The sequence below is a fragment of the Leucoraja erinacea genome, chromosome 31, assembly GCF_028641065.1.
Source record: "Leucoraja erinacea ecotype New England chromosome 31, Leri_hhj_1, whole genome shotgun sequence".
Classification (NCBI taxonomy): domain Eukaryota; kingdom Metazoa; phylum Chordata; class Chondrichthyes; order Rajiformes; family Rajidae; genus Leucoraja; species Leucoraja erinaceus.
This window is the reverse complement of record NC_073407.1, coordinates 1,887,393-1,901,783: the sequence shown is the minus strand read 5'-3', so window position 1 is coordinate 1,901,783 and position 14,391 is coordinate 1,887,393. Positions and strand designations below refer to the sequence as shown.

At 40.6% G+C, this 14,391-nt stretch overlaps 1 protein-coding gene across 7 annotated transcripts in view; it reads left to right on the top strand.

Annotated features, from left to right (window-relative positions):
* Positions 1 to 14,391, top strand: part of cntrl (centriolin) — a 183,972-nt gene that overhangs the window by 33,848 nt on the left and 135,733 nt on the right. For all 7 annotated transcript variants that reach the window (XM_055659763.1, XM_055659765.1, XM_055659762.1 and 4 more), the window contains 2 exons: positions 7,604 to 7,723; positions 11,023 to 11,248. In XM_055659763.1, the coding sequence (XP_055515738.1) occupies positions 7,604 to 7,723; positions 11,023 to 11,248 (346 nt within the window). The remainder of the gene's footprint in view (positions 1 to 7,603; positions 7,724 to 11,022; positions 11,249 to 14,391) is intronic.

Sequence of the window (14,391 nt, the reverse complement as noted above, 5' to 3'; positions counted from 1 at the left end):
GTAAATAAAATCATGATGGATGCAGATCAGGGGAATGCACACAGTCATTTTTCCAGAAAAGGGGAATCAAAAACATGGGAATAACTTTAAGGGGAAAGATTTAAAAGGGGCTAATAGGGTGTTGTATATATGAAATGTGCTGTCCGAGGAAGCAGTTGAGGCACGATAGCAACATTTAAAAGACATTTGGACATGTACATGGATAGGAAGGGTTTAGAGGGATGTGGACCAAACGCAAGTAAATGGGATTAGTTTAGATGGGCATCTTGGTAGTAGTGGATGAGTTGAGCCAAAGGGCCTGTTTCCATGCTATATTTCTCAATTACTCCATGTCATTATACTCGAATCCTCCTACAGTAAAACCATTGGACCATTTGCTTTCTTTAATGCACAGTAAACTTTCCTCTAAACATCAAAGATGTTACCTAAATGTTACATAATAGTAATGACGTAGGTCATATTTTTTGTTACTGGTCAAGTGAGTACCTAATCAGGAAATTAAATTCCTCTCCAGTAGACCTCTTTTAAGAGTGAGCAATTGTAAGACTAAGTTAAAGGAGAATTTAACTGAGACTGGAAATCTTAAACAAGCTGTCTTCAGAATTATAGGATGTTCATGGACTTTGCATATGGATTGATTGAAAGCCGCAGTATGAATACAGGCACATTGGCCCTCCTTTTCCATGTCAATTATCGATCATCTGTTCACACTAGTTCTGTGTTATCCCACCTTTACATTTAATCCGTACACACAAGAAGCAATTTACCGAGAACAATTAACCTACAAACCCGCATGGCTTTGGGATGTGGAAAAAAACCAGAGCATCTGGAGGAGGCCGTACACATTCTGTACAGTCAGCACCTGGTCCAGTTGGAATTCAGGCTGCTGGTGCTGAGGCAGCAGCATTGTGCCCCAAATATCTTTCTAGTATGTTTTTGAGTGTGCTTAAAATGATGTACCAGAGTTTTAAATTAAATTGAGAGTTCCACATGATACCAAAGCCTTTAGACTCTGGTGAATGTGTTTGTATTAATAAAACATCTAATAAACTGTCTTGTCATCAGTTTGGTAAGGCTTTAAGGTACTCGAAAGTGTAAACAGAATTGAGTAAAATAAGTTTGCATTCAGTTCTGGAAGGAAATGGTGCTGCAAATGTTTTTGTACCATTTACAAATTGTATTGATGACTGTGCTTGATTTCTTTGCATACTACATATTTCAATGCACACTACATATTTGTTTGCATATGAAGGCAGTTTTTTTTTAATAAAGTAAAACAAATTTGATTTTATTCTTTTCTGTCCCGTTTGCACAATTAACTGAATCTTGTTTAGTTTATTATTATTGTCATGTGTACTGAGGAAAGTGAAAAGATTTTGTTGCATTCTTTGTCCAGTCAGAAAAGACTATACATGCTTATATCAAGCCATCCACGGTGTACCAATAAAGCGTACAACATTTAGTGCAAGGTAAAGTCCGACTAAAGATAGTACAAGATCACCAATGAGGTTAGGACCACACTATCTCACGAGATGGCAGTTCAGTTGTCTGATAACAGCTGGGAAGAAACTGTCCTAGAATCTGGAGGTATGCAATCTGTACCTCTTGCCTGGTGTGAACGGGGTGAGACTGGTCCTTGATTATGTGGGTGGCTTAGCCAAGGCAGCGTGAAGTGTAGATGGAGTCAATGGAAGGGAGCTGCTCCCAAACCATGCTGTCTGTGATGCATTCGATAAAACCCTCAAAATATATAGAAATTGGTGAAGGTTGTAGGAAACATGCCAAACTTTCGAAATCTTTTAAGGAAGTAGAGGCATTGATGTGCATTCTTAGATATAGCTTTGATGTGGCTGGTCCAGGACAAATTGCTGGTGATATTTATTGCTAACATTAGCAGACATTTGAGAATCGAGTTTTTTTTCTTGAGCACAACTAGGTAACGTGTATGCACACATCAAGACAATGGAAGATTCATTTTTTAATTTAATTTTTTGAATAAAATGTGTTTTAATTGAATATTTCTATGGTAACAATTAGTATAATTCTCAAAGCTTGCTTCATTTTACTTGGTTTTCCTTTAACCTGTTGCTTTTCTTCAGTTTTTCCTGCCGATGTCTATTGAAGCCTTGCTGCACACTTGTCTTCAGGTATCTGGAGCATGTAGCATTTAGGTTGCATGTCACAGAGATCACAAAGGGATTTATTAGACTAATTCAAAAAATATTTGAAGCTTTTATATTATAAAACATAAGTGCTATAGCAAAATAAGTTGTGACTTGAAAAACCTTTAGTATTGTAAAAAAAGGACTGTGATAGTTGATTTTCACCAGTTTTGTGTTTGGCCATTAGCAGCAATATTCTGCAATAAGTTGAAAAAAACAAACAGCTGGACTATCTGTGGGTTAGGCAGCATCTATGGAGAGAAATATTCTGCTAGTAATATTCTATTGCTCATGATATCCATAGCATTTGGGAATAGCAGAATATGCTGTATATGACTGAGGGATGTGCTGTGGTTGGCAGGTAAATGAAGCTTGGTGGGGAATAGGGAGGATTAGTGTTGAGTTACTTGGATTTATTGGAGTTGGAACAATGGGCAACAATAGGTATACGCCAGTGGGATGTTGGGATCAGAGATGCAGTAAGGTAGCCCAAATTGCATTGTTAACACAGGTGCTGTGAACATAAAACATACTTTTGAAGCAGGACCTACTTCACTGATTCAGACCTTGTACTATAAATGCAGACTAAAATTTAAAACTCGCATGCAGATAGCTTTTGTACAGGCATGCTGATAGCTGAATTGACTTTAGAGGGCAGAATATTTGTGGTGGTGATGTGCTGGGATAGTATCTATGGCACAGCATGTAGAGCCTCACAACTCCACTGATGTAAACATGACCTGTGCCAGCTGTGTGGTGTCTACACAGTCTCTCTGTGACCACGTGGTTTGTCCTGGGTGTTCCAGTTTTATCCTACATCTCAAAAACACTTGAATTGGTAGGTTAATTGGTTATTCCTAAGTGTCCTAAGCATGTAGGTTAGTGGAAGATACTTGGGGAGGTGGGCGATGGGAGTTGATGGAAAAGAACAATGGGGAGGGAGGGGGTTGAACAATGGACATTGTGGTTCCCCCCCCCTGCGTGGGGGGAACCACTATGGGGGGGGGGGGGGGGGAACAAAAAAGGACCCGGCCTACTTTGCAACTTTGTCAGTGCCGTAGGTGGCCACTATTTGTATACCAAGCAAAGAGTTTCATGGTGCCTTGTCCCATGCGACAATAAAGTATTCCATTCCATAAAGCATGCCATTCCATTCCAAATGTGAAGAGAAAATGGATTTTGAATAGATTTATGTCAATAGGGATACCTGGTGATTAGTGGAAACTCAGGTGGACCAGAGTCTGTATCTGTGCTCTAAGTCTCCAACTTTATAATTCTTGTTTAAGAGATGTGTAGAGTTTTATTAGTTAAGATTTCGACTCCTTCATCAAATCATTCTTAAAAATAACAGATATTTTTCAAAATATCCCTAGTGTGATCTCTGTGTTGTTAAATTGTATTGTTGTGTGTATGTGTATGTGCATGTGTGTGTACATGCATGCATGTAGGTCAAGCTGAGTTCCTCCAGCAATTTTGTTATTTGTTGATGGAGAAATGTTAATACCCGTGGAGCTGTTCAATATCAAAATTATAAATGTACACAGTCCAGTGAATGCCACAAGAAAAGCAGCATTTCTACATAACCAGGTTGCCTGCAAGTTACGATAGGGTACTATTCCCATGAAAATCTGAACAGTATGCAAGTCAGAAATGTGGATGTAAAACGAGTTCCGAGTTGGCAGATGATGGCAGCCCTGTAGCAACCTGCAAATCCATAACACCCCTTCCCCAAATGCTCCAATGTATGTTGGGCTACACATACGTTGGCTGTTTGTAAATTAGGGAGGACCAGTAATAAGGAATACATAACATATATTGAAGATTACTTTGTGTAGGAAGGTTTGATCTTTGAAATAACTTTAATGCTTTATAAGACATTGTTTCGCATCTTGCTTGTCCCCATTGTAATTAGAAGCTTGAATGAGCTAAAGTAATTTCGCTTCAGAAACTAAAATGTTAAATAAATAAATAATTATTCCTAGGTGGTAAGTAACCATGTTAGCTTAGCTGCATGTTATTGAGAACTTTATGTAGGATATTCGAAAGCCAAACCCATCAGTTGCTACAGTTTACTATTTCAGTTGAATGAACAAAGTTCATCCACATTTATCATTAGGGAATTTTTATAAATGACTAATAATTCGGGGGGGGAGGGAGGGGGGGCCCGGTGTCACATGGAAGAGCTGGTCCCCAAACGCAATATTCCCATTGCTCCCAACTGCGATGGCGTGGCTAACAGGTTCCCGTTGTGACATAGAAGATGGAGACATTACTGTGCAAGCTAAGTGCAGACGCGTTGGGTCTGCTCCCCAACGCAAGATTCCACCACTCACCCGGTCCCCCAACGTAAGCCGTTCCCCCAACGTAATATTGCACCACTCACGCATAGCCCCCAACTGTGCTAACCAGATTGAGATAGAGAGACAGACACACACACACACACACACACACACACACGCCCCACACACACACACGCCCCACACACACACACACGCCACAGACACAGAGAGAGTTTTAGTGATAGATAGATAGATAGATAGATAGATAGATAGATAGATAGATAGATAGATAGATAGATAGATAGATAGATAGATAGATAGAAAGAAAGATGAACCTTAGATGTTTGAATTATTTGGGATAATGCTTTTTAATTGCAATCAATACTCCGTATCTGCTGAATTCATGGTTCTTTGCATTCACAATGCCATTGAAATCTCCTGCTGCAACTCCCACACTGAAATAATTCAAATAGACTCAACAGATTTACTTGATTCCACAAATTGCAAGTCTTAGCATTCAGAGACAATAGTTATACAGGGCTCTAAATTAACAGACCAGTCAAAGTGCCGCCGGGCAACCTAAACGGTGAGTCATTTTGCCCGGCTTGGCAACTTGGTTTATACCGAAGATAGACACAAAAAACTGGAGTAACTCCGCGGGTCCGGCCGCTGCTGCCACTCCGCCAACGGCGCTTCCAAAACAGACCAGTGGAGGAGGGAGGTGTCGGTCAGAGGTGGAAGTAGAGTAGGAGGGAGGGGAGGCTGAGGATAGAGGCTGAGGATAGAGGCTGAGGATAGAGCGCGGTGATTGGAGGAGGGAGACGAGCCAAAACACTCTCGGCAGACCTGCACTGCAGCCAGGATCGATCCCGCTCTCCGGTGCTGCAATCGCTGCCGAACCCGTCCCCGCCCGAGAGCCCCCACCCCCGGGGGTGGCCAGAGGCGACGGGAGTCAGAAGGGCGCGGCGCCCCCAGCCAGCACAGAGAAGCAGAGTTAAACCCAGCCCACTGCCTATCCCGCCAGGTTAACCAACAGCCTGTCTGGATTGAGACAGGGCTGTAGGCGAGACAGGCAGTTCAGCTGCATTTAGCGCTGGATTGAGCTGAAATTAACGTTCACAGAAGCCTCCGAAGCCTCGCGCGTGTGTGAGTGTGCGCTTGCGCATGCGGCCGCCAAGACATTCTGTCCGCTGTCCCCTCCACGGACCCCCACGCTGGCCTTCCTTCCCTCTCCCTCTCCCTCTCCCTCTCCCTCTCCCTAATTCCCCTGCCTCAATCCATCCAATCCTCACCGATTGCCTTCTCAAGCCCCCCCCATCTATCCATCCTGCACTGATTCATACACTCCCCCTCCCGACCCTATTGTCTTCAAAGCTAACATTGCATTCCGTTATCAAACATAGTCAATCAAACATGTTTTAATTCCCAATGTTATTATTTGTTTTAATCCATAAAGATGGATTAATTAAATTGTGAACACGTGAAACATTAAAACCGCAGTGTTCGATTGTCACTGACACGTTATTACAGAATTCATTTTAATGACAAATCAATGCTCTTAATATGGAGTATCAGTACTGTAGTTATTTAATGAGCAACATTCACAAGTATACGTTGGATTTATCCAGGTTTTACTTGTACAGTCAGTCATATACATTACAAATTTAGTCAGGAGATATTTCAGTTGAAATTTTAACATTCTGAAGTGGGAATGATGGAAAAAGCGTTTATCAACAATTTTTTTAAAAAAAATTGTGCTTGCAAACTTGGTATCTTCATTGCCACATACATCTAATGTGAATGTCCGGTAATGTGGCGTCTTGACACCTTTAAATATATTACCAACCATTTGCTGCATTTATGTCCTTTGGCCATCTCTTGTTAGTTAGTGTAATGTTTAACCTGTCAGATGGGTATAGTCAGTTTTAACAGCTATTATCATAAAATGCCTTTAGAAAATTCCTTGCAACCTGTATATTTTGTTGTGGATAAATTATGTGGGAAGCGGGAGTGTTTCTGTACCAATAGCAATAACGACCCATGCTATGGCCATGTCATGATAATTTTCAGTCCTTCACAGAAAACATGCTTGCATCAATCTGTAGTGTGCATGGTTAAGCATATATGTTATCAAGGTCCAGGATTTATTGACACAGGTTGATCATACACTGAATAATCCAACCACATTTTTGTTTAGAAGTGGAAAGAAATAATAAAAATTGCATTAATTGCAATGTGTAAAAAGAGTTGAGATACTGTATTATAATTTTGCTGCATGGCATTGTGGTATATATCATGTCTTGATTGGTGAATATGTTTAGTTTGTGACTTTATTGGAAGCAGAAATAATATGAATGCTTCATTGAGCATAATTCCGACTGGTAACTATGCACTTTGTCCAAGCACGTGTCATGCAAACCGTCTTAAATGAGCACCTACACTGTCATTTGGCAATCTAAAAAGCTGCCAAGGTTGCCCGGCTGGCAACAGGGAAAAAAAGTTAAGCGAGAACCCTGTTATAGTTTGAAGCCTAAGACGAGATCTCAGCATTTGATCTAGAATGTTCCTCGGTTTAATATGTGGGCAGTGCTATACTGTTGATGGTTTCATCTTTCAATGTGAAATCAAACTAAGTCCCCATCTGCTTTTTATATTAATGTAAAAAATGATTTTAATCGAAGAACAATAGAATTCTCCCGTTTCTTGGCCTTTGCATATCCCACAATCAACATTACGCAAAGAGCTTTTATAGTCGTCATATCATTGTTGCTTTTTTGTATATAGGTTTTTACATAACCCTACGTTGGAAGGCTGTTTATTTAATTTGCTATTAAGTGATTGGAGACTTCCTAAGATCATGAAATCGCACTGTATCAGACAATTTATCTGTCACTGAACAGAAATAAAAGAGATGGATATCGTGTTCATTTTCCATCTATTTACAGTCTCCTGCTTTGCTGCTTATGTTACTGGCTGATTCACTCTTTTGCCTTACATAGAAACATAGAAACATTGAGGGATCAAATGTTTAATTAATTTCACAATATCAAGAGGAGAAAAAAAAAATGCATCCAGAGAATTGAAAAAGTTTTCTTTAAAAAAAAGTCAAATTTTTCATGATGAAAGTGTACAGTTTTTCATATTGTTTTATTTCCGTTACAGCTTAAGCGGAAGACAGCAGAACTAACGCGGGCTTGTCAAAAGCAATACCAGCTGGAGCAAGAATTAGCATTTTACAAGATTGATGCCAAGTTTGAACCGCTGCATCACGTCCCAACTGAAGTAATATGTCACCTTTAGTTTGGAGGCTAATTAACCAGTCAAAAATAAAATATCCAGATCAGTTTTAATAATAAAAGGAATCCCAAGGCGATGGCATACATTGGTGAATGCACAAACAGTGCATGGCACAATGGAACAAATGTAAAACATGGAAGAGCTGTCAATTTTGATAAGACACATTTACTTCTGTTCCATTATATCCTTTAATTCTTACCATTAAGTAGATTAAATGCCTCATAGTAATTTATTAGAATTCTGGAATCAAATCTGTCCACCTATTCAATTGCAGAATGCTGTACAACATGGAAATCATGAAGGTAGAACAGATTTTCCAAGCATTGAGATTTTAGTATCTTTGCAAATGCTTTGCTTTTCGGTGTACTTTTCTGTTAAGATTTACACATTTTCCAATGGTTCATCTTATTTTTGGTACATAATACAAATTGTACTGGGTTGGACTGGAATTAATGGCTCCAGGCAGTGCAACCAACTATTTCCAGCAATTGAAGTTGCATTAAGTCTTTACTTCCACACATGCACTGGTCAACTTAGAAGTTTGAGATCTTTTGAATAACAGAAGAATTCAAGGTGCTGGAGTTTCTGATCTTACACCAGGATAGATCAGGCATGTGATTAGAGAGCCGTTTACTATAGAATGCAAGGAAAAGAGGAAGGTGATTTTTTTTTTTTTTTAGTTTACTAATTTAGCATTATATTTTTTTAAACCTTGATTTAATTAATAACTATGAATATGTTTTAATTTTAAATGTCCTCAAATGTCAGAAACATATTTAAAATAATTATCATAAAACAGACACCACCCATCTTTGACTGCCAGTAACATGCTTGGATGGCGCTGGCCCAAGCAGTATGCCACCTCAGATATCAACATCTGACCCGAGATTAGATTGGCCCTTTCAAATGGCAACGATAGTTTTATTGCAGGCAAGTGCCATCAGGAATCTGACTTTCATTTTTCTGTTCCTATTCATAAACTTTGTGTTCTTTCAGGATTTCATTTATTGTCATCTAGTTTTCAACTGAAAAACATCACAGTCTTCCTTTTCTAAATCTCATCATCTCCATCGCAGACTACTGACCGACTTCTACTACAAACCCATTGGCTCCCATAGCTATCTTAACTACACTTCTTTCCACCCTGCTTCCTGTAAGGACTCTATCCCCTACTCCCAATTCCTCCGTCCAGGGCGCATCTGCACCCAGGATGAGGTGTTTCATACCAGGGAATCTGAGATTTCCTCATTCTTTAGGGAATGGGGGTTCCCCTCTTCTATTATAGATGAAGCTCCCACCAGGGTCTCCTCTATATCCCGCAGCTCTGCTCTTACTCCCCATCCCCCCCACTCGTAACAAGGACGGAGTCCCCCTTGTCCTTACCTTCCACCCCATCAGCCGTTGCATACAACATATAATCCTCCGAAGTTTTCGCCACTTCCAACGGGATCCTACCACTGGCCATATCTATCCATCTCCTCCCCTTTCTGCTTTCCGCAGAGACCGTTCCCTCCGTACATCCCTGGTCAATTTGTCCCTTCCTACCCAAACCACCCCTCCCCGGGTACTTTCCCTTGCAACCGCAGGAAATGTTACACTTGCCGTTTTACCTCCCCACTCGACTCCATCCAAGGACCCAATCAGTATTTCCAGGTGAGGCAGAGGTTCACCTGCACCTCCTCCAACCTCATCTACTGCATCCGCTGTTCCAGGTGTCAACTTCTCTACATCAGCAAGACCCAGCACAGGCGCGGCGATCGCTTCGCCCAACACCTCCGCTCAGTTTGCACTTCCCCCTCCCATTCCCAATCTGACTCCTCTGTCCTGGGCCTCCTCCATTGCCAGAGTGAGGCCCAGCACAGCACCTCCTATTCCGCTTTGGTAGTTTACACCCCAGTGGCATGAACATTGACTTCTCTAATTTTAGAGAGCCCTTGCTTTCTCTCTCCTTCCCCATCCCCTTCCCAGCTCTCCCACAAAGCCTACTGTCTCCGCCTCTTCCTTTCTTTTTCCCACCCCCTCCAACATCAGTCTGAAGAAGGGTCTCAACCCAAAACATCACGTATTCCTTCTCTCCATAGATGCTGCCTCACCCACTGAGTTTCTCCAGCATTTTTTGTCTACCTTTGATTTTTCCAGCATCTGCAGTTCTTTCTTAAACAATCTTAAATCTAATAATCTGTATTAACTTGGAATTCCATATACATAGTACAGCACAGATACAGGCCCTTAGGTCCACACTGCCTGTGCCAAACATGATACATATCTGCCTGTACTAATTTGTGCCCCTCCACTGCCTAATCAGCCACGTGCCTATCCAGAAGTCTCTTACTTGTCATTATCATATCTGCCTCCACGATCACGCTCAGCAGTGTTCCAGGCACTTGCCACCCCATGTGTAAAAAAAAAACCTTGCCCCATACATGTCCTTTAAACTTTGCCTCTCTCACCTTAAAGTTATGCCTTTAGCATCTGATATTTTCATCTGGGAAAAGGTTTAGACTACTGTATCTGTGCCTCTCATTTTATATACTTTTTATCTATCCCATCAACCTCCGGCATTTCAGAAAAAGCAATCCAAGTCTGTTCAAGCTCTCCCTGTAGCTAATGCCCCCTAATCCAGGCATCATTCTAGTAAACTTCATCTGTACCCTTTCTAAAGCTTCCACATCCTTCCTGCAATGGACAACCAGACTGTAGACCGTAATCCAAATGTGGCCTAGCCAATGACCTATAAAGCTGCAACATGTCTTCCTGACTCTTATACTCAATGCCCTGACCAATGAAGGCAAGTATATCATATGCCTTCTTTACCACTCTATCTACATGTGTTTGCCTCTTTTCATCTTCTTCTTGCATATGGCGTGCACAGCCTAAAGTTGTAAGAAAACTTGTTCTGTTTGATCTTCTGTTTGTGCACGCCAGGTTGATTGCATTTGTCGAAACAGGGTGGACCACACGAAGGTTGCAATCTCCCACCCCGCCTCTTTTCATAAGATGTGGGAACGGAGTTCGACTGATCAGCTCATCGAGCCTATGCCGCCATTTTATCACGATTGATTTGTTTTACCCTCTCAACCATATTCACCTGCCTTCTGCCTTTGATGTCCTTCCTATTCAGGGAGTTATAGACTTAGGCCCCATGATCCCTCTGTACATCAGTGTTATTAATCATGCCAATAATTGTGTATATATTCAATAATTCCCCATACATTCAACCTCCGAAAGTGCAACACCTGTTGCTCGTATTAAAAATGTTTTTTATTAATTGAACCATTTTACAGAATTTTGATGTGGATGATATTCTAAATGAGAGTCCTTACATTGGGAAGGCCATGTACAAGAGAAACCAATACATCCAAGAAGCACATATCCTTGCCCCTGAGCAGCATGGAAACATTGGAAAAATTCAATTTGATGCCGATGATGAACAAAAGAATGAATTAAGAGTAAAACTTAATCAGGCACTGGATGTCCAGCTGAAAGATAAGGAAAAGAAAATTCTGAAAGGTAGAACCATTGAGATGTTCTTAAACAATTTATAGCTTCTAAACATCTTCGATCATTAATGCAATGACATTTTAAATTAAAAACTAGAATCTGGTTTGATCACAGACCTGGCTAGTTTTAAACTGACTAGTTTGATTGGAGGCATTCATAATTGGTTTTGGAGAACTTGGTTAAAAGTAAATGTGGTAGTAATGTAGACCTTTGGCACACTGGTCTTCAGTCAGGGAATTGAATGCAGTAGTTGGAACTATATGTTACTATTGTGTGAGATGTTAGTGAGGCCGCATTTGGAGTATTGTGTTCAGTTTTGGTCACTCTGCTATGGGAAAAATTCTATGAAGCTGGAAAGAATGCAGAGAATGTTTACAAGAACGTTGTCAGGACTTGAAGAGAGAGGGAGAGGTTTGGCATGTCAGGACTTTATTCCAGGATTAAGAGGTGATCTTGTAGAGATGTATCAAATCATCAGGGAAATGGGTAAGGTGAATGCACAGCCTCTTATTTACCAGTGTAGGAGAATTAAGAACTAGTGTATATACATGAGATGGGGCAAGATTTAATAGGAATCTTTTTCACACAAAAGCTGCTGAGCATATGGAATGAACTGCCAGTTACAGTTAATGGTGCAATCACAATAACAACATATAAAAGACATAAAAGTCCATGGGTAAGAGAGGTTTAGAGGGATATGAGTCAAACGCAGGCAAATGCAACTAGATGGAGCATTTTGGTTGGCGTGGATGAGTTGGGCCAAGAGGCTTGTTCCCATGCTGTATTGCTCTGTGATTCAAAGTAAACAATATTTTCCATTGCAAATTGCTGTCATTTGATTTTTTTTGGCAAATTTTCTTTGGAATGACCTAATAGGTTGAGGTCTGAATCATGCTCTGTTTGATGTTGCTGATCATCAGTGTCCACTATCTTGTCAGAAATTGAGACTAGCTGCTTAAATGAGGTTGCACCATTGGAACCCTTAAGAAAATTTGAAGTCCTTTTTAATTTCTTTAAACTTTCATAAAGTTTAAAAACTTCTGTTAGAATTTTGAAAAACAAAAATTTGCCTCAAAATAAAGCGGTTTGAAGCAATGCAATGTGACAACTTCCACTTACTTTTTTCAAATCTTTCATTTTTAATATGAAGCAGTCAATATCAGTGCGGTGACCTATTTATGGTGCTGTTTTGAAGGAATGCCAAAATCAAATAAAAAGTGTAACCAAATCTTCATCTATATTACTAAAAGTCTAAAAGACCGGTTTTGGCCATCTGTGCTGCGATTTCCGAGAGAACGCCGCCACCTACGGCTGTCATTTTTGCTCAGAGCCCCCCTCTGCCGCAATTGTGCCGAGGATTTTGCCTGTCGATTAAAAATGACAGAGATATTAATGTTTTTACAAAATTCCCCATTCTCTCTGCTGCCCCTGCTGGCAGCAGGGGGGGGGGACGACTATAAAAATGTCTCTATTGGTTCTAAAGCTTGCAAAAAAATGTCTATTGGTTCTAAAGCTTGCAAAAAAATGTCTCTATTGGTTCTAAAGCTTGCAAAAATATGTCTATTTGTTCTAAAGCTGGCAAAAAAATGTCTATTGGTTCTAAAGCTTGCAAAAAAAATGTATTGGTTCTAAAGCTTGCAAAAAAATGTCTATTGGTTCTAAAGCTTGCAAAAAGTGTCTCTATTGGTTCTAAAGCTTGCAAAACAATGTATATTGGTTCTAAAGCTTACAAAAAATGTCTATTGGTAAAGTTCTAAAGCTTGCAAAAAAATGTCTATTGGTTTTAAAGCTTGCAAAAAAATGTCTATTGGTTCTAAAGCTTGCAAAAAATGTCTATTGGTTCTAAAGCTTGCAAAAAAATGTCTATTGGTTCTAAAACTTGCAAAAAGTGTCTCTATTGGTTCTAAAACTTGCAAAAAGTGTCTCTATTGGTTCTAAGGCTTGCAAAAAAAAATGCCTAGTGGTTCATACTAGCGTTCCAGAAAGTGCCCCCCCCCCCCCTCTGGTTGGCTTGGCTTGGGTGTGCCTTGAAATTGAAAGGCACTACTTACTGCAAATGGTGGCATGAAGTTGAAAGGCACTATTACTGCAAATGGTGGCTTGGTTGCTTTGGCTTGAAGTTGAAAGGCACTACTTACTGCAAATGGTGGCTAGGTTGCTTTGGCTTGAAGTTGAAAGGCACTACTTACTGCAAATGGTGGCTTGGGTGTGGCTTGAAGTTGAAAGACACCACTTACTGCAAATGGTGGCACGAAGTTGAAAGGCACTACTTACTGCAAATGGGGGGCATGGGTGCATTGGCTTGCAGTTGAAAGGCAGTACTTACTACAAATGGTGGCTTGGGAGCGTTGGCTTGAAGTTGAAAGGCACTATTACTGCAAATGGTGGCTTGGGTGCAATGGCTTGAAGTTGAAAGGCACTACTTACTGCAGATGGTGGCTTGGGTGCAATGGCTTGAAGTTAAAATGCATTACTTACTGCAAATGGGGGTGTGGGTGCATTGGCTTGAAGTTGAAAGGCACTACTTACTGCAAATGGTGGCTTGGGTGCTTTGGCTTTAAGTTAAAAGGCACTACTTACTGCAAATTGTAGCTTGGGTGCTTTGGCATTGTTGAAAGGGACTGCAAATTGTGGCATGAAGTTGAAAGGCACTACCTACTGCAAATGGTGGCATGAGGATGACAGGCACTACTTCAAATGGTGGCTTGAGTGCATTGGCTTGAAGTTGAAAGGCACTATTTACTGCGAATGGTGGCTTGGTTGCTTTGACTTGAAGTTGAAAGGCACCTCTTACTGCTAATGGTGGCTTGGGTGTGGTTTGAAGTTGAAGGGCACTACTTACTGCAAATGGTGGCATGAGGTTGACAGGCACTACTTACTGCAAATGGTGGCTTGGGTGCTTTGGCTTGAAGTTAAAAGGCACTACTGTAAATGCACTTACTTCCTGTTTGCACTGTATATTGATTTTAGATAAAATGCTACCACTTACGGCTGTGATTTTTGGCCATCTTACTCAGTCCCCCTTCGCTGAGCAGATGCAGAGAATTCTTCCCATCAATGAAAAATAAAAGTGTTATTAGTTTTTAAAAAAATGTTGAGAATCTCTCTCCTGTCAATCACTCCATGAAAGCCACATCTTTTCCGGTGTGTGG